The sequence below is a fragment of the Talpa occidentalis genome, unplaced genomic scaffold (genome assembly GCF_014898055.3).
Source record: "Talpa occidentalis isolate TD23 unplaced genomic scaffold, MPIMG_talOcc4v2.1, whole genome shotgun sequence".
Classification (NCBI taxonomy): Eukaryota; Metazoa; Chordata; class Mammalia; order Eulipotyphla; family Talpidae; genus Talpa; species Talpa occidentalis.
In genome coordinates, this window is record NW_026555331.1 from 145,675,843 (window position 1) to 145,696,177 (window position 20,335).

Here is a 20,335-nt window from a genome sequence, read left to right on the forward strand (position 1 = left end):
GCTGTCATTTATCACAACTGGCATTATTTGTTTAATCTTTCTCCTCTCCATAATACTTGTAAAATCTATAAATGCCGGCATGTGGTAGGTGCTCAGTAAATTCCTTGAGTAGATTACCTTGTTTTAAGTTCCTTAAGGACAGAGACTTTTCCTATTTAAATTTAAATTCCTCCTGACATTTCACATTGCTTTGTACAGCATAAATTCTTAACAGATATGTATGAATCCCTGTAGTGGCTTAAAATCAGCAATATATTGATAATTGCATGGAATTATCAGGTCAAATATGTGAAGTTTAAAGGATTATTTTAGTATATTTTTTGTTCTGACATTAATACTTCATTGAAAGTTTGGAAAACAGAAGAGCTGAAAGAAAAAAATGTTCAGAGGGTGGTAGAGAGCGCTCAGACCTTCTCTGAGTGCGCCATCGCGAGCTCACACCAGCTGCGTTGGAGCCTCTGTCCTTGTAGAATCTTAAAAGTTAGTGATTTGGTAGATGAAATTGGTGTCTTATTTTCCTTCCATTTATTTGATTTACTCAGTTACAATGCTGCTGTTTTCCTTGTTAAGTTCTTAAATCCATGGGGAGGTTGCTGAACATTGCTGTCCGTTTATCTGTTTTTAGGTTTTTCCCATCTGTTTTGACTCCCTAACTTGAAATGTATTTGCTAGGTGGCAGGACTAGTTCTCTTTATTAGTTCTTATCTATGGGTTTTTATCTTTTTAGAGTGACTCTTTTTCTCTCCTTTCCTTCTCTTCATACTCTCCCCCTCTTTTCTTTCTCACGCCCCCTCCACACCCTTTTGGGTGAAAGTCTTTATGTACTACTTAACTGCTTGTGTGTGACCTTTTCTCGGTAGAATAACTGTTATCCTAGAAATACCTCTTTCCCTCCCCTGACTTCTGATTCTCAGTGTATAACCTAGTGTAAATGTTGCAGACCTGGCGAAAAAAAGACCGTAATAGATTGCATCTCGACACACAGTTGTTGGGGGTGGGGGTGTATGCTGCATGTTACAGTATGTTTGTGTATGCCATTAAAAGTTGCCAGCGTCATTTCTTGGAAAAAATTGTTCTTATATATTCACACTGTAGTGATGCTCCTTGTGTTGATAGTGTGGTGGTGGTTACTGAAAAGTATACAGTAGAGTCATAGTTTGTCTGGGGGGGTTAGGCTTTTTTTAGCTTTAATGTGTAATACAAACAGTATTTCATGAGAATTTTCAAATTACTTAGAAAGAATAGCTCTTGGTACATTTGGTATTTTTTTCCTTGAGCACTGGAACAGGTTGTTATTTGTTTGCATGAAAATAAGATGAAGCAATTTACTTCCATTTAGGAACCATGTTGCACAAAAAGTATCCTTTCACCATTGAAATCATGCTTTGCATTCATATCTTGCCTCTGAGGCTTCCTGCTGGGCTGACTCTGGCTTTTCTGTGGCACCTTGGTAGGCAGAATCCATAGCTCCAATTGTTTTCTTCCCTTTCTCTTTTTTGAGCATGCTGTTCTTCACCTCCATGTGGTGTTCTTGTACCAAAAAAATCAGGGGCTGTGGGGGGAGAGCGGGGAGGGAGAGTTGGGGGCATATGTAAATCAGAAAGATTGAAGAGTACAGGTGAATTTGAGTGAGTACATTAGAGTATCTAAAATAAGCCTTGAAAACTCATTTTATCAGTGCCACCCGGTGCCCTGTGGTAATAGATCACACAGCCATAGTTATCAACACTAAGAAATTGACTTTGGCACAGCACAGCTGACCGCAGATCTTCAGATTTTGCCAGCTTTTGTGTGCACTCATTTTTATTTTTCTTATGTATTTATAACATATAATTCTGTGATGTTAAAAGCATAATTTTCAGAGTTGTGGATTTACAGAAAAGTTGTAAAGATAATACAGAGTTCCTATCTAGTCCTCACCTTCTTTCCTTGTCACAGCTCAAATCTTAAAGTATGTTTTTTACAATTATCTGACCTAGATGGGCCCTTTCCTAATAAACCCCACGCTTGACTCAGATTTTACTATTTTGGCCCTTATGTCCTTTTTCAGTTCCTGGAGCCTGCCCAGAATACTGCATTATTCTTTGTCATTATGTCTCTTAGGCAAATCTAGACTCTTAACAGTTTTTCAGATATTTCTTATTTATGATAATTTTGACAACTCGGAGGAATTCTTATTAGTGGTTTAGGGAATGTCCCTCGATTTAGATTTGTCTGCAGTTTTTCTCATGGTTACACTAGGGTTATAGACTTTTGAGGCAAATATAGCAGAGGTACAGTGACATTTTTATCATACTGTGTTGGGTACAAGCTATCCACGTGCCTGGTCACTGTTTATGTTGACCTCGGTGCCCAGCTGGGGTACTGGCAGCAAGATTTTGCACTGTAAAGTTACTTTGTCCCTCCTTTTCACACACTGCTCTCTGGGAGCAAGTTCCTAAATACCGTTGACATTCAAGGACATGGGGGGCTTTAATTCAACTTCCTGGAAGGGATATTATTTAGAAAAATTACTTGCACTTGTTCTAACAGGTATTTTAGAAAACAGCATGAGTACTGAACCAGTCTAATACATTTGTTCTTTGCAGGGTGGGAAACCCCGTAAACACCGGAAGGATCGGCTACAAGATTTAATTGACATAGGCTTTGGCTACGATGAGACAGATCCGTTTATTGATAACTCAGAGGCTGTGAGTAATGTAGCTTTACTATAACAGTGTTTCTTTGTTGTTGTTGTTTTTTTATGATACCAGAAGTCAAAAGTAAAATAACTGAAATAGATCAGCAAATGGTTTTTGTTAAGTTATTGATATATAATTAAATTGTTCTCAGTTTTATACTCTTACAAAAGATCGAGCATCTATGTACACTGATCTTTGTGTCCTGAGTAAACATGATGTAGGATATTTATAGTGTGCAGACATATGTGTAGGATAATTTTCTAGCAACAGAATTTGCATCTTGGTGTTTGCATTTTGAGTATTTGTTGGTTTTGCCAAACTTGGACAGGTGTATTTTGAAATGACCTCCAGATAAGCACCATGAACTCTTGAAGATTGGAGCTACTGGGTTGAAGAAAATCTGGCAGAGAGCTTTAAAATCTACTTAATGTTTTAGAGCTGCCAAGCCTTTCTGCAATGGCAGTGATTGATTGCTGGCTTTTACCCCATCTGTTCCGGTCAGGTCTACAAGTTTCACCCTAGAATCGGCTCTCGCTCCTAAAAGAAAATGGAATTTAGAAGTGCATTTAAGGACTGCAGCAGATCACTGATCACATAGTAAATGAATGGGGGTGTGTTATGTTTTAGAGTAAGTAAAGTGTACGATCTTAACATTCTTCTCAGTGTACTAGAGTCATCAAGCTCGGGGGTTATGATATCCTCTGCTCTGTGTGGTGGTTACTTAGGATAAACAGAAAATGACACTACGCTGTTAAACCACCCACAAATTAGTGCAGCTTTTCCCTATTACTTGGTAGTATAGATGATGACAAGGCATCTGGTGCTAGGAGAGGGACGTGAAGTAGTTGGCAGCATGATGCACTTTGGAGGCCATGTCATACTCCTAGATTATTTTGATGTCCTGCCATGCACTGGTTTGCCATATCAGGCAACCTGACCTGCAGAAGTAAAATAACTATAATGTCCTTAGGAGTAGCGAGGCCTCCCTGTCACTAAAAAGATTGTTGACCAGCGTGGGGTGTTTTCCAGAGTCTTGACCTTGATTTGGAAATCAAGTCAGTAGTCCTAGATTCTGGTCCTGACTTGGTTTCTCATTTCCTTTTGACCAGGAACAAGTCTTTCAAGCATCACCCAATTTTATCTGAATTACTCTGAGACTCAGATAATGATGTCCTGAAAAGCATAAAGCAAGTGTAAAGTGGTACTTTTAGTGTTAACACAGGTAAAGCAGATTTTGAATCATAATAACTCAAGAAGGCACTTGACCGTATATAAATGGACATTGCATCTACTCTTTCATGTTACATATACTTACGCTTATATAAACAGCATGTTTAAAATTAATAAACATATTTTTGAGAACAGTTTTAGGTTAACAGCAAAGCTGAGTGACTGGTACAGAGATTTCCCATAGGCTCCCGTCCCCACATATGCACAGCCTCCTCCCCCTGCTAGGCTGGTCCATTAGATGTGAATGAACTGATACTGATCTATCTTCACCCAGAGTCAGTTGTTTACCTTCAGCTTCACTCCTGGTTGCTTACATTCTGTGGGTTTTGGCAAATGTATGATGTGATCCACCAATATGGTATCATACAGTATAGTTTCACTGTCCTAAAAAGAAAAATCTGTGCTTTGCCGATTCATCCCTTCCAAACCCCTGATAACCACTAATATTTTTTCTGTCCATAGTTTTGTCTTTTTAACAATGCCATATAATTGGAATCACTATATGTAGCCTTTCATAAACAGCATTTTTAGTAATTTATTTTGTTGTGGTTGGAATATTGTATAAAATGTTTTTCAAACTGACTGTTACAGCCCATAATTGGATTACATTGATTTAGAGAGTGTGGCCAGCACTTTTAAAGAAAAAGGAAATAGAATAGAATAGGAACTGTCATAGTAAATCACTGGTAGATTGTGATTGTGTGTGTGTGTGTGTGTGTGTGTGTGTAAACACTGGATTTTGAGTTGTATTTACCGCTTGGATTATGGTGAAGAAAATTTGAAATCTACTGCCTTAATAAATAATAAAGTTCATCAGCATATGTTGAATGAAAGTTGCACAAGTAATTGCTACATTTATAGGACAGCTAGCAACCTGTTTTATAAAAGGAAATTGGACTAAAATACAGGGTATTTACTTGCAAAATAATTTCATATCATTGTTCTTCATAGATTGTTTGATTCTTTTTATGAGATAATTCAGACATAAAGCAATTATGATCCATCCAAATGATTCTTTGTTCTTTTTGCATTGATTTGTCTTTTTTATGGATTTATCAGCAAGCTTTTACTATTCATAAACTATTTGATAGTGTATAAAATAATTCTAGCTAATTTTCAGAATCATCTACTACTTATTACTTTAAATACCTGAAAATAAATGCTTCTGAAGATTATTTTTAGTCACACATTTATGCTGTCAAACTCTAAAAAGACTGAAAGAAAATGTTTTTCTTTATTATTAATAAACATTAACAGGCGGGTGTTACACCCCAAAATACTGATGTTAAATGACTTGTTTTGGGTCACAATAGCAAAGGATTTAAATCCAGGCCTTCTGATTCTCAAGTTCAGTGCTCCATTGCCTCATAGAACATTCTACTGGAAAGGCTGCATTAAATGTGCATATAGCAAGTTTGTTCTGCTGAAGAGTGTTCCAATAGGGGAAGCTCAGCCTGTGCAGCAGATGTGGAGCACATCTCAGCCCTGCAATCTGGTGATGAGTGTTTCCCCCTTGAGAAACTGCTTGGTGTAGTTGGGGGGGCTGGGAGTCAGCCACTGACTCTGCCATCAACTCATTGAATTGCTTTGGTGAGGTTCTTAATCTCGCTGAATCTGGTTTTCACTTATAAAATGGGAATATTAGCTTTCTCCGGCTCAGAGAGTATCAGGAGGACCAAGTGAAATAATTTATACGAAGACACAATTAAGATCATAAAGTTGTGTGCACAGATGTAAGCCAACAGTACAGGTATATTTATCTTACCACAGTTAAACATTTTCAGACTAATTTCTACAGTCTTTTTATGTTCAGCCTTTACTCCGCATGTCACTCCTTTACTGCACATAGTACTGGACTCCGTTCTGCGGGTCTCCCCTACCTATGTTTATAGGAGCCCACCAACGGGAGCAAGAAGGAAGGATTGTATTTCCTTTTTCTTTTTTTTCTCCTCACTTTCTTTTTTATTTAATATAATTAAGTCAAACATTCTTTTTTCCACTTTCCATATAACTTAAAAGGATACAGGTTGAAATCACAATGTTTGTTCTTAACCTTAATTCCCCCCCCCCCCCAATCTAGCATGTTATGAATATTCCTTGCCCAGGGCAAAGAACTCTCCTTAAAAGTCTGCCTTTCTTACAGACTAACTGTATAATACGAAGAATCCATAAGTAGTGCTCTGAGGACCCAGGCAGTTGCTATCTTGCTTGGGTTAGAGTAGTAGTTCTTTTTCTCAGTTAAGATTTTTCTCAGTTAAGATTCTGAGAAATCTTATTTCTCAGAATAAGATTTAACCTTTGTTTAACGTTTGATTTTTGTCCATCTTCATGAGGTGAGGTAATGGTAAACATTAAAATCCAGGCTTAGAGGGCATCAGGTTTTGGGTCAAGCCTTCACTCTGATTTAGACAATTTGAGTCCCTTGCTCAAAGCAACGTGCTGGGCTCATTATATAAGCCCTCAGTGTGAGCTAACTCAACTGGGAAGTTGGGAAATGATTTTTCTGCTTCCCTTTACAACTCATATATGCTGTTTTTCTTTTCAATGTTTAAAATGTTCCTCCACTTGAAAGCTTAGAACAGAGACAGAAGAAATAATTTTGTTATTCTTTATAATCTCTGTATGAATAATAATATGTACTAATAGGGTAGGAAATGAAATTCTTTGGATGTGTAGTCATCTGTCTTAACTTGTTTTTCATCAGAATCATTTATCATTAGAAATAGTAGCAACAATGATCCTTAAATTTTTCTCAGTAGATGATATACTTAGAATTTACTTCATTATTTCAGAAGTTCCTTTCTTATTAAATGCTCAATGATCAGAGCTCATCATTTTATTCCAAATATTTACTTTTTCTAAATTTATTCTATAAACATTCTTGTTGTACTCAGTTTTGCAGGTAGTATTTGAGGAAGATGCTAACATTGTGATTAAATTTCTTTGACATTTGTTGAATTAAAGACAGCAGGAAATATCTGAAACTTTCTTTTTCAATTTAGTATGATGAATTAGTTCCTGCTTCTCTAACAACAAAATATGGAGGCTTTTATATCAACACTGGCACGTTACAGTTTCGCCAAGCTTCAGATACTGAAGAAGAAGATATTACAGACACCCAAAAGCACAAGCCACCCAAAGTGAGTTTCTCCAACATTGCAACGGTGATGAAGGAGCTGAAGCAATCGGATATGCTTTTCAACTTTATTTGTGCCACAGTTGTGAATAAAAGGAAAAGCAAAATGTTAATCATTGTTTACTGAATCTACAATTAATTACATGCTTTAAAGTAAAATTAATGTAATATGTGAAAACTAACATTTACATCACAATATAATTGTATTTTGTTTTAAGCCTTGTCTTTCCATATGTGGCCTAATAATCTACTCTTTGGGAGGATGAAGTTAAGTTTCTAGGATGGGTTAAGACTTGGTACAGAAACATTACCTTTCTTAAGATGTAATTTATAAAGCAAAGTCTGTTGAACATACACATTATATTTGGGAACTGGATGGAATGTCCTTGGATAAGTCTTTCTTAAAGTATGATCCTAAGACTTACACCAAAATGTTTGTTTAAAAAGCAGATTAGAGGGCCTCCCTGGTGGCTCAAGGGGTTAAGCACCACACTATGAAGCAATCCGCAGCCACTGTAGCATGAGTTCCATCCCCGGCTAGGGAGAAACCCACGTGGTGCAGCAGACCTCTCCTGCCTCGCCCACTGCTCTCCTCAGCACTGTATTTCAGTCAGTCTGCCTGTTCTGATCCCCACTCTGTCTCTGGTGAATCCTCTCACCCCCACCCCCACCGCCCCGCATCTCTGGCCTGTACCCCAGCTCTTATATGCATAAATAAATAAATCTTTTTTTTTTTTTAAAAAAAAAAGCAGATTATAGGGGGCCTCCCTGGTGGGGCAGGGGGTTAAGTCTTAGCACTACAAAGCTATCCACAACCACTGCAGCAAGAGTTCGATCCCTAGCCAGGGAGCTAACCCACCATGATGCAGCAGACCTCTCCTGACTCTCCCCCTGCTCCCTCAGCAGTGTATTTCAGTAGATTTGCCTGTTCTGCTCCCCACTCTGTCTCTGGTGAATCCTCTCTCACACACACACCCCCCAGCACCTCCCGTCTACACCCCAGCTCTTGTATGCATAAATAAATAAAATCTTAAAAAATAATAATAAAAAGTAGAATATGAGGCCTTACCTCAGATAACTGCATCAAAATCAGAAGTAGAAGTGCTCATGGACCCCAAAAATCTGCATTTTCAATAAGCAGTGCACATTGAAAGTTGAGAAAAGCTACTTTGGGTGAATGCTGAGTTGATAACATCAGAGAGTAAAAGTATTGATCCTTCAGTGAGCAGTAACTTCTTTTGTCACTTTGCAGATTCCCAAAATAAAAGAAGATGATATTGAGATGAAGAAGCGGAAACGGAAAGAGGAAGGGGAAAAGGAGAAGAAACCAAGGAAAAAAGTTCCCAAACAGCTGGGGTATGTGAAGTCAATTGTAATAAGCGAACTAGTGCCATAGGCTGACTAGCTCTCCTTTTAGAAAGATATTTAGCACGAATTAATTCAGCTTAGCTGGCTCTAATTTAATGCAGTATAATGTCAATGACTAACATATTAGTAATATTGTATTTATGAAAAAATAAGTAGGAGGCTTTGTCATCTTAGAGATTCATGCATGGTGTTTTAGAACAGTACATGTTTGTTCATTAAGTATTTCACTCACTGCAACTTTTTACCAGCAAGAACAGTTTGGAAAGGTGGTATAAACATTGAACAAGTAATTTTGATCTTTTTTTTTTTTTTTTTTAAAGGGAAGGTTTATTAGGAAAAGGGACAGAAAAATAAAGGACACTTGCATAGACACAGCGCACAGGAAGAGCTGCCCCAGGAGGGACAGGTTTGCTAAGAAAGGCCTGCATGGTTGCATGCGGGCGGCCTTGACAGGTCACAGGCAGGCAGGAAGGCCGCTGCCCTGCAGAGGGACAGAGTTGGTGAAAAGAGGCACCTGCATAGTCACAGGTGGGCAGTGGGATTGCTGCCTATTTTGATCTTTTTGTAATAAAACTAAGTTTAGATGCCAGGGAGTTGAGGGTTGGCATTAATCTACGTCAATTGATTTATTATGGTTTTAATATAAAAAAGTCATTGATTTTATTTAGCTATTCTTAATGCGTTTCACATCGTAAGTAATGGTATTACCTGTAAAAACCAAGAATTTCTTAAAAGCATTAAAGTTATAAGAATAAAATGTTTATACCATTTTGTGCCGTCATAAAAACAACCCATTGCCTCTGCTTCTCTTGGCTTTTTTGCAGAACTGAGGTACAGAAACTTGCAAAAGGCTGAATTTCCCCCTTATTAGTATGGGAGGTGTATCTGAATTTTGGACTATGGGTATCTAAAAGGTTGATGTAGGGGGAGGTATTTATCCCCTGAAATTATTAAGGGAAAAAAATACATAAATACACATATACACATGTATACGTACACATATATAGATCACTAATGGTTGCTTTATTTATTTATTTTACGTTGGGGATCTCCTGGTAAGGACCAAACCTCTTGGACAAATTTTAAAAGACCTGTAACTCTCAAAAAAGGCTATATATTATTTACAAGCAAACTTTTTTTGGGAACAAAGACAAATGTAGTGCCTTTTATTGAATTTGTCTTTCTCTCAAAATTATACCTTACTTATTCAGCAAACATTTATTAAGTATTCTGTATATCAGGTACTGTTCCTGGTTTTGGGTATATAACAGTAAACCAAGTGTGCACCTTCTTTCCACATACTAGTAAACTTAGGTTCTCTGGTGCACTTCAAAGCATGTGAACCATAGAATTCAGAAAAGATTTCTTAGAAACAGAGACCACCCTTTTCACATAGTTCCTGGGGGAAACTATGTCATTGAGAAAGTTGTCATTGAAAATTGCGCATCTGTTTCATTGCCTCATAAAGCTGTTCCTAGAATCAAAAATCAAAAGTGATCCAAAGTGGGCCTCCCTGGTGGCGCAAGGGGTTGGGCACCGCACTATGAGGCAGTCCACAGCCTCTGCGGCATGGGTTTGATCCCCGGCCAGCCAGGGAGCAACCCACATGGCGAAGCAGACCTCTCCTGTCGCACCTGCTGCTCCCCTCAGCAGTGTATTTCGGTCAGTCTGCCTGTTCTGTTCCCCACTTTGTCTCTGGTGAATCCTCTCATCCCCACCTGAATCTCTGGCCTGTACCCCAGCTCTTATGTGCATGGATAAATAAATCTTATATAAAAATATCGAAAAGTAGTGGCAAGTAGAATAGGGCCCAATAGACAGGTGACATGGCGATAGGTGAAGACATACAGATGGGGGCACAGGGTTCTGTGTTTCCTTACTAGTTTAGTTTGGTTTAGTTGTAGCACAAACTACCTGGAGTACTAGTTTGAAGGTGTCCCTTGTGGGCTTCTTTGGTTGTGCAACAGCTCTCTTCTCAGCAACAGTGCATTTCATTGCTAGGCTAATTCTTTATAGCTCTGCTAAAGAATGTGACTGTTCCGAAAAGGGTAGTAAGATTAACTGAGTGTATCTTTAGTCCTTTCGTTTTCTCCTTTCTAGTGGTCACGTACCTGTCTACTTATCATTGTCCAGATGATGGTGATGAAAAATGAAGATGCTATTGTAAAAGTGTAATTTAATAAGAAATGTGCTCTCCTACCTATCAAATGATCATTTTAATTGTGTCTGCTTAATTACATAGAACTTTAAACTTTCAAATCATATCTAGTTTAATTGAACACTTTTTCTTCACAGAGTTGTGGCTCTAAATTCACATAAGTCTGAGAAAAAGAAGAAACGTTACAAAGATTCGCTCTCTCTAGCTGCCATGATACGGAAATTTCAGAAAGAGAAGGATGCATTAAAGAAGGAGTCTAACCCCAAAGTCCCAGTGAACGTATCGACCTCGTCTCAGAATAAACCCCCTTCCACTGCTGTAGCCTTGGGAAATGATGTTTCAGACTTAAATCTGAACAGTGCTGATCCGGACCTCCCCATTTTTGTTAGCACAAATGAACACGAACTATTTCAGGAAGCTGAAAATGCCCTAGAGATGCTAGATGATTTCGACTTTGACAGATTACTGGATGCTGCTTCTGATGGTAGTCCTCTCTCTGAGTCAGGGGGAGAGAATGGAAACACCACCCAGCCGACCTACACCTCTCAGGTTATGCCCAAGGTGGTACCTACACTCCCAGAGGGTCTACCTGTCCTTCTTGAAAAACGTATCGAAGACCTCCGTGTAGTAAGTATGATAATCCACTTTTGTTTTTCATTTGCTGCACAAACAACAATAAATGCTTTTTTTTTTTTTTTAAGATTTGTTTATTTATTCATATAAGCACTGGGTACAGTCAGAAGTGCAGGAGGGTGAAAGGACTCACCAGAGCCAGAGCGGGGAACAGAACAGGCAGAGTGACGAAATACACTGCTGAGGGGAGCAGCGGGCGCGGCAGGAGAGGTCTGTGTGCCATGTGGCACCCAAGCGCCAGCAGCGGGGGATCGAACTGGCGCTGCTGAGGCTGTGGGCAGCTTCGCAGCCCAGCGCTCAACCATTGTGCCACCAGGGGAGGCCCAACAATAAATGCTTTTTTAAAGACAAAAAAAATAATACAGCACAACACTCTTACAAACAATGTTTTTGGGGTTTTATTTGGTATTTCCTTTTAGGCATTGGACATGTATATAATAGGCATTTTAAAAAACAGAAATATATTGTATATAACTATAGTTACAATGTGGATGCAGTGGGTTATTTCACTTCACCTTATATTTTTCTGCGTAGGTTTCATAAATATAATTTCTGTAGTAATATCGTGGGAATGTACCTGAACTTGATCCAAGCTTTGCTGACATATAGGTGTTTTATTATAATAGGCTTTACCAGCTAATCCAGGAAATTTGCCAGCTAATCCTCAGCTCTCGTAAGCCTTGTGTTTCACTAGGACAAACTGAAGAGTTGAACTTTTAGCATGCCATAGTGGATTCCTCTCCAGAACAACCTGGATTCCTAATCTTCACTTGTTTAGCTACAAATCCGTGTCATATCCACTTCTCCATTTAATCTAAGAGAGAAGATGTTTTGATGTAAAACATGCCAAACCTCACTTTAAATGTCCTTTTGATTACTTTAGTGTGTTTTAACTCACGCCTTATGACAGTCCTCTTTTTTCCTGATGACAGAAATAGTACACACACAAATCCCTCATGATCTGATACTCTCCACGCCCAGCAGAGATAATTAGTGTCAAAGTACTGTGTGTTTCTCTAGATCTTAATTTATTTGCAAATATTACATTTCTTAAAATAATTGCTAATGGGATTGTAATGTATGGACTATTCTACACTTGCTTCTTTCTCCTGTGATGACAGGAAGCTACTTAAATCATGCTTTAAATTTTATTCGCCATCTCTATTGTATTTATTTTTTTTGACCTCTTTCTAAATTAAAAATCTGATTAGGGAAGCAAGAAATGTATCTAATTTTTCCAACAACTGGCCCATGGGTTTTATCAATTCTTTTTTATTTATTTATTTATTTTTAGTTCTTCAGTATTTCTTCTGAGGTTATGACTTAGTAATTTTTAATTTTATTCTAATGTATTCCATTCGTCCAGCACTTAGTGAAGTGCATTAAAGCATCACCATTGTTTCTTAGTGTGTAACTTGTTTTTAACCTTAGTTTTTGTTCTGTTTATATCTGTTATTTGGCCATAAGGTCCTTGATGACTACCTCTTCACTGTAATCATTTGAAAGTCATCCTTTTTGCACTATTAATGCTTTTCGCCGCAAATTCTGTTTTATCTGGTTTTACTACAGACTGTCTTTAATTTTGCATGTTCAGTTTTTCTCATCATTTATCCTCAAACTTTGAGTTCCGTTTTTTTGAGTTCTTTCTCTTATCGATAGCATACAAATGGAAATGTCTCATATGAGAGTATTTTCTCTCAGCAAGTGATTTTGTCATACCTCTATAATGTACATACATTGAGGTGATTGATTTTTAGTCCGTTTTATTGTTCCTTTTGTCCTTTGTTTTCCTTTTTTTGCTTTTTTCTGTACTTGTTATTTTTTGGAAAGTACACAGTCTGTACTTTCATTAATCGGATAGGTATTTAATCTTCTCACTCACTGTCTATGTGAAGTATGAGCATTGTGTCTCATGGGTAAGAAACTTAGTGGCACAGGTGAAATAGCCTGGCAGGTCCACATAGCCAGGAAGTAGTAGAGCGAGAGTTTAAGCGCTAGGGGTTCACCTGCCTCCAAAGTCTATGAATTTTGCTATTTTATGTTGCCCTAAAATCCTTACTTCCTTCTAGATTTTGAAAAGTGCTGATGGTGTAATCCAGGCTTTTCAATGATAACTATTTATTGAGCAAAAACCTGTACTGTGTGTTAATGCAGCGCTGCCATGCCCCCCCATTCACAAGGCACCACTTGCCACCCAGGAGCTGGCACCTGATGAGGTTTAGTCTATTTTACATACATGTAGTCTAAACCTCCTGAAGGTAGGTTTCTTCCATTTAATACGTGAGGCAGGTAGTAGTCTTCCATTTCATAGACAAGGAAACTACAGTTCAGAGAGGGTGACATGATTTACCATAGGCCATATAATTTTGAAGTGGCTATAATTGGTTCAGAGTCAGGGTGTAAAGGCAGATCTATCATGCTCCATTACGTATACTCTGTCGTGTCACATGGCATTCTTTTTTTTTTTTTTTATAGAGGCATGTTTTTATTTATTTATTTGTTTGTTTTTTGTTTTGTTTATGCATGCACTGAGTACAGTCAGAAGCGTGGGAGGGTGAGAGAATTCACCAGAGCCAGAGCAGGGAACAGAGTAGGCAGAAGGACCGAAGTACACTGCTGAGGGGAGCAGCGGGCAGCAGGAGAGGTCTGCGCGCACATGGCATTCTTATTTAGTGTGTTCCAGGCATGTAAGGCTGTGTCATATCTCATGTACCAAAAACAATCATCTCCTTCTGTAATAGCCATTCCAGGATTAATGCAGCTGCTTCTTAACATCTTAGTAGAGCAGTCTCATTAAGGTACATTTTACTTATTGATTGATGTCTATGAGTTTTTCATATCTCTTCTTTGAAATATGAGATTTTTTTTCTTTAGAAAATGAGAATTGATTCTTGCTAAAATACTTGTATCTGCCTGATAAAACAGTTTCTTCTTGTTGATCTTCTCTCATGAACATCATTCTACTGTCAACCTCTTGGCTTTTTTTATTCCCTTAACTTTCACTTTTCATTCTGGTTTTTGTCCTGTATTTCTGTCTCCTACACATCAGTCTTCGTCCTCTCTTAAAAGCTTGAAGGTGGGGCCTCCCTGGTGGTGCAGGCGGTTGAGCACAGCGCTGTGAAGCTGTCCACAGTCTGTGCAGCGCGGATTCGATCCCCGCCAGGCGTGGAGCAACCCACTTGGTGGGGCAGACCTATCCTATCACACCTGCTGCTCCCCTCAGCTGTGTGTTTCGGTCGTTTTGCCTGTTCTGTTCCCCACTCTGTTTCTGGTGAATCCTCTTACCCTCCTGCACATCTGGCCTGTACCAGTTCTTGTATAAATAAAATAAATCTTAAAAAAAAAAAAAAAAAAAGCTCAAAGGTGGTCTCAGGTTTTCTTTTTCTATTTATAACATGAAAGATTGTCAGGGCTTAAGAGAGTTTTAACGTAGAGTCAGAATGGGTTGGCATAGGTGACTGGGTCAAGTCTCTTGATGGTTTATGTTTAGTAGATCTCAAGGTAAACTGTATCCTTGGTGACTTCCCCAGTAAATTTTGCTTATGGCAGGATGTCTTGGTTTGTATTTTGTTGTTTCTGGTCTGCTGGTTAAGGTGGCAGACAGAGTGATGAAAATATTATCCTTAAGCTCATTGAATTAATTTTTTTATCCCTTGATAATAACTTCAATAATATTTGATAATATTTCCACTGTTGGTAAGGAGGTAGAATTCAAACGGGCTGCAATAAGTCAAGTGTCTGTCCAGGGTGGCAGTATTGCACGGTTAATGACATAAAGCTTTTTTCCTGAGTTGGAGATCCACCTCTTAGCAGCAGCAGGGTGTTGTAACCTCTGTAAGATTTAGATTCTTTATTTGTGTGATGGGTGTTGCAATACCAGGGTCATTGGTTATTGTAAGGATTCAACAAAAGTAAAGAGTATAAAATATGGAATGTCCGACAGGTTGTGTACAATAATGTCTAAAGTGAGATATCTGCTTTCTGTTAACACAGCATCGACGAATAAAAATGAACGAATGGCTAGCCAAACATAAGACACCCAAGCACTAAAAAGTCTTGTGTATATAATTTTGTGAATTTAAGAAAATTGAGAAAAATGAAATAAAGACATAGTAGGAAAGAATGATCTGGGTCCTTCTTGGTGGCCTAAGGGTTCAGTCTCAGCGCTATTACCACTAGGACCTGAGTTCAATCCCCGGCCGGGGAGCTGACCCACATGGCACAGCAGACCTCTCCTCCTTGCCCGCTACTCCCCTCAGCAGTGTATTTCAATCAGTCTGCCTGTTCTGCTCCCCACTCTGTCTCTGGTGAATCCTCTCCCCTCCCCGTTCCCCATACCTCAGGCCTACACTCCAGTTCTTCTATGCATAAATAAGTATTTTAAAAAAATTATCTGTATGCTAAATATTCTTTAATTGCCTACTTATGCAGGTACTAAGCTGTGTATGGAATAAAGCATGATATAAATCATAGCCCCACCCTCACAGAGCCAGAGCATGGTTTTTTTTTTTTTTTTTTTTTTAAAGATATTTATTTATACAAGCACTGGGTACAGTCAGAAGCGCGGGAGGGTGAGAGAATTCACCAGAGCCAGAGCAGGGAACAGAACAGGCAAGCCGATGAAATACACTGCTGAGGGGAGCAGTGGGTGCGGCAGGAGAGGTCTGCGCACCATGTGGGACCCTCGCCTGCCACCGGGGATCGAACCGGTGCTGCAAAGGCTGCGGGCAGCTTTGCAGCCCAGCGCTCAACTGCTGCGCCACCAGTGGAGGCCCCAGAGCATGTTATTTAATGAATAGATATGGAAGCAAATAATGTGTTTATTAAGTTATATTGACAATTTTATATTTCTCTAGGCTGCCAAACTTTTTGATGAAGAAGGAAGGAAAAAATTCTTTACACAGGATATGAATAATATTCTGCTGGAGTAAGTAATTTTCTTCTTTGATTAAAAAAAAAAAAACTTAAAAATTATTAGGAATTCTCTTACGAATTTATCCCTTAAGAGGTACAGGTGGTGGGTGGTTGGCTAGTCTCATGTTTCTTAACTTTTGGCCTCATAGTGTATATGATTAATATTTATGAGCAAATTACCCCTTCGTGTATGTTGGTTTCCCAGGACCCTATATGGTAGTCAGTGCTTCCAGTATTACAGGTGAGAGCGAGTGACCACTTTACAGGTCATATGTTATCCTAGATTAAAATGTTTGTTGTGGTTTTTTGTCACCTTACATGAAAATATCTTTCTGGGGTAGCTCTGAATTCTCTGTCTGCTTTCATTATTTGGACTCGGGAAAAATAATACATTGACTGATACCTAGTGAGGTTAAAATCATGCAAACATTCATAGCTACTGGAAAGTGCGGTTTGATAAAGAAGTCATGTTTGTGGGTAGGGCGGAGGCTAGTGTATAGAGAAGACAGTGAGATTGAGAAGGAGAGGGTGAAGGCTAATAGAAACTGTATTTCAGTTAGTGACCATTTTCACTCTTAGAGTTGGATATTAATGAAGCTGTTCTAAGATTGTAGTGAAATAAGCTGTACTTCTAAACCTGTTGGCTTACAAATTTTGACAGCTGATTATAGAAATTGAGTGTATAATTGACTGTAGCCAGAACTGGGCATAAAAGAGGTGGTCCTGGGTAAAGCAACACATTTTACCCCTCTTTCTGATGGAAATAATGTACGTCTGCTCTTGGCTCAGTAACTTCATATAGAAAGAAACAGGAAAGCAATGTGTCTAAAATATGATCCCTGTCTTTTAAGTATATAACAAAGATAAACTTTCATGTGATAATACAGAATTGATTGGTTTATTGATTCTGAGAATGATTTTAATTAATTATAATTCTCATTATCCAGGAGTACTTTTGAAAGATTTTTGATGCCCATGTTCCTGAAACATACAATCTCACCTGCTGCTAGTCTGGTGACAGGGATTTTGCTTTTCTTTATTTTAGCTAGGGATTTTCAGAATGATTCCTTCTGCCTGAAAACAAGGCAAGTGTTTCTTGTCTACGCCACCTCTTTTTACCTAACTCTCTTTTAAACTCCGGGTTCAATAAACAGTGTTGCCATTACTCATCAGAGCTGTCCCAGATTCCATAATCAGGGATCTGATTAGCTCTTGTTTTTTTTTCCACTTGAGAGCCCTCAGTTTACTAGATCAGGTTATTTTCCTGTGACTGAGACAATTCCTTTTTTTATTTTACTCTTGAAAGAGGGAACAACTGTTTCTTCCCTGGGGAAATCAGTAGACCCTACTTTGGGATATGGCATCTCTCAAATAAGGGTATTATCAGCATTCCATGAGCAGACTTGTATGTGAATTCCTCCTCTGTCTGTTGTGAAAGCTCGAGTTTGGGAACCCATCTACTGTTTGGCTTCACAGAGAGTACACCTTCAATTAATTAAACAATTCCTAGTGTTGAGAGTTCATTTTTTTTTTCCCATTTAGTCACTTTCTTAATGCCCATGACTGCTGCTTCCACTTCCTGAGTTGGTATTCTAAGGGTTCATGGTACATGAAGATTTTTGGGGTTGTTATCCAGGTATATTTGCTCTGCCTCACCATTGCTTCCTTTCACTGTGAAGAAAGATTAATTTGATATAAGAATAATTTTTCTTAGTGCCTAATTGAATCTTGTCTAGATCAACAAATATACAACGTGCTGCCTTGATCTCCTCTACTTCCTCCTTTATTTGATACAGACTTTGCTAATAAAATCTTGGCCTTCTCTGCCTGTGATTACAATTCATCCTGATAGTCCTCAGTATATTCTCTAGGCAGACATTACCAGTTCTGCCAGATACCTCCAGATACCTCCAGATACCTAGACCTAGCTGCCCCTACGATGCTTCTTAAAGGAGCTCATCAGTAGTGACTTTTAAATCTTACTACAAATGGACTTACCAGTTGATCTCTCTGAAGTAAAGGAAAATTCTAAAGTGAAAGGGTTGATCCTATGCCACAACTTTTTCTTTTTCTCTTGAGAGATTACTTTACGATTGGAAGAATCCTAACCAATTTTTCAAGCACATGTCTCATCTATTGCAGTCCAAGTATTCTTTAGATCACACTAGAATCAGGTCAACTGAATGAAGTAGTTGTTGAGGAACAAGAGGAATGAATACCCCGCCTGTTTATTATCATTTAGCACATCAAAAGACTTGAATTCTCACTATAAGTAAGAACTGTTTTGAATTTCGAGTTTAGTAATTTTTGGTTGTTGTCTTATTTGGACAATATTGGTGGGATGTCTGGAATACTTGAGAAAAAAGCCAGGAAACACAATAGATCCCAGAATTCAGTTGAACTTAGAGCTTTTCTTGTTCTAAGAATTTTAACTGATTGAATACAAAATACATCCTCTTTTTAAAAAAGATTGAATGATGGAGTAAAAGATTATATAAACCATGGGGCAGTGACTATATTTTCAGAATCCTGTGTGAAAATAACCTTAAGGTTAGCTATCATTAAATGACTCCTGAGCATGAGAACCTTATTTACAAAGGTTGCCATTGCTCCAGTTACGAATTCCCATGTTGTATTTCTTTGAAACTTCTCCAAAGGCAAATAAGCCAAACCAATAACAAATTCTAGAAATCTGACTATAGAATTGAGGCTACCAGAAGGGGTGGGAGAAGGGAGTGCAGTGGACTATGGGTGTTTTGATGGTGGGCATGATATGGTAATGCCACCTGAAGGGGGAGATCCTGTATGTCTAAATGATATACAACATTGTAAACCAATGTTACTGCAATAAAAATAAATAGCTCTCAGAAATTTGTAAATACAGTTGACCTTTGAATAACAGTAGGGCCACTTCTCAATGGAATTTTTTCAGTAAATGTATCCGGGGAATTTGGGAGAGAAATCCATACCCTAACTATTGTTAGAAAATTTAAAGAAAAAGTATGTCATGAATATGTAGAAGATACTAGATAATAAAATCATCTTTAATAATAAAATACCATAAAATATACACAAATCTCTTATAATTTATAAAAAATTAAAGCACACATTTGACAGACCAAACATGACATCATTTATTGATGAGAGAAACATGAATGTAAAGATTCAATATTGAATTATAACTCTATAAAGTTGACTGTAGTGCACTCTGTACTACTTATTAATTTCAAGGCCATTTCTTGTTGCTCTTGCAGTGAGCTCAAGTATTTTCACTATGTGCTTAAAGCTCCTTATCATTCTGATGATCTCTGCCAATACAGTTGCCTCTCCAACAAAGTATGTATTGCTGTAAAAAAAAGATCTCTTGTGGTTCACATCTATTTTTCATCTTGTTTAATACAATATTGCAAACTTAAATCACTCCATGGACAAACGTGAGGTGGCACTAGTGACACTAGAAGTGCTCCCAAGAAACAGAAAAACCCAACATAACAAGAAAAAGTTGAATTGCTTGATATGTATCTTGGACAGTATTGATGGTGGCACCGACAGGGGATTCATCTTGTAAGATGATATAGAGATGATGTACAGTATACTGTAAATGTATTTTCTCTTGTGATTTTTCTTGGCATTTTATTTTCTCTAGCTTAGTTTATCATAATAAAATAGTATATAATACATCTACCCTACAAACTATATGCTAATAGATTAGTGTTGGTAAGGCTTGTGGACAACAGCAGACTCTTGTGGTTAGGTTTTTGGAAAGTGAAAAGCTAATGTGCATTTTTTGACTGTGTAGTAGTTAGTGTCCCTACCGCCCACGTTGTTCAAGGGTCTACTGTATTTGCCGATATATAGGCCATTTCAGTCAATAACCTTTAAGGTTATGTTTCTTCTTTAGTTTTTACCTAATATTATTAGCTTAGCAGCAGGGAATCAACTATTTTTCTAATTCTTTTTGGAAACCACTGATTTTTATAGGCAGGTCACTAAATTGGTCTGTTCTGAACTAGAAGTACTTACTGCTTGGAGTTTCTGTTTATTTTCAGCCTCAGCAATGGGGCAAGCCTAGAAAGTCTCCTGTCCAGAACCTACACTTACAATAAAAAGCTAATCATGTGTTATTTAACCAAATGTTTGTGCATAGAACTCTAGGACAGTAGTGGTTGTTTTCTTATAGGTCTTAAGCTTCTTGTCTCTGTTTTTTATTATTTG

At 38.1% G+C, this 20,335-nt stretch overlaps 1 protein-coding gene and 1 non-coding gene across 2 annotated transcripts in view; one reads left to right on the forward strand and one right to left on the reverse strand.

The window, feature by feature from the left end:
* Window positions 1-20,335, forward strand: part of UBN2 (ubinuclein 2) — a 71,965-nt gene that overhangs the window by 20,053 nt on the left and 31,577 nt on the right. Inside the window, 5 exon segments of the mRNA XM_037514279.2 lie at window positions 2,589-2,690; window positions 6,914-7,051; window positions 8,300-8,403; window positions 10,711-11,200; window positions 16,063-16,133. Coding sequence (XP_037370176.1) covers window positions 2,589-2,690; window positions 6,914-7,051; window positions 8,300-8,403; window positions 10,711-11,200; window positions 16,063-16,133 — 905 coding nt within the window.
* On the reverse strand, window positions 9,458-9,517 carry LOC119251831 (U7 small nuclear RNA). The gene has a single exon (XR_005126605.1). It is a non-coding gene; the product is annotated as a U7 small nuclear RNA (small nuclear RNA).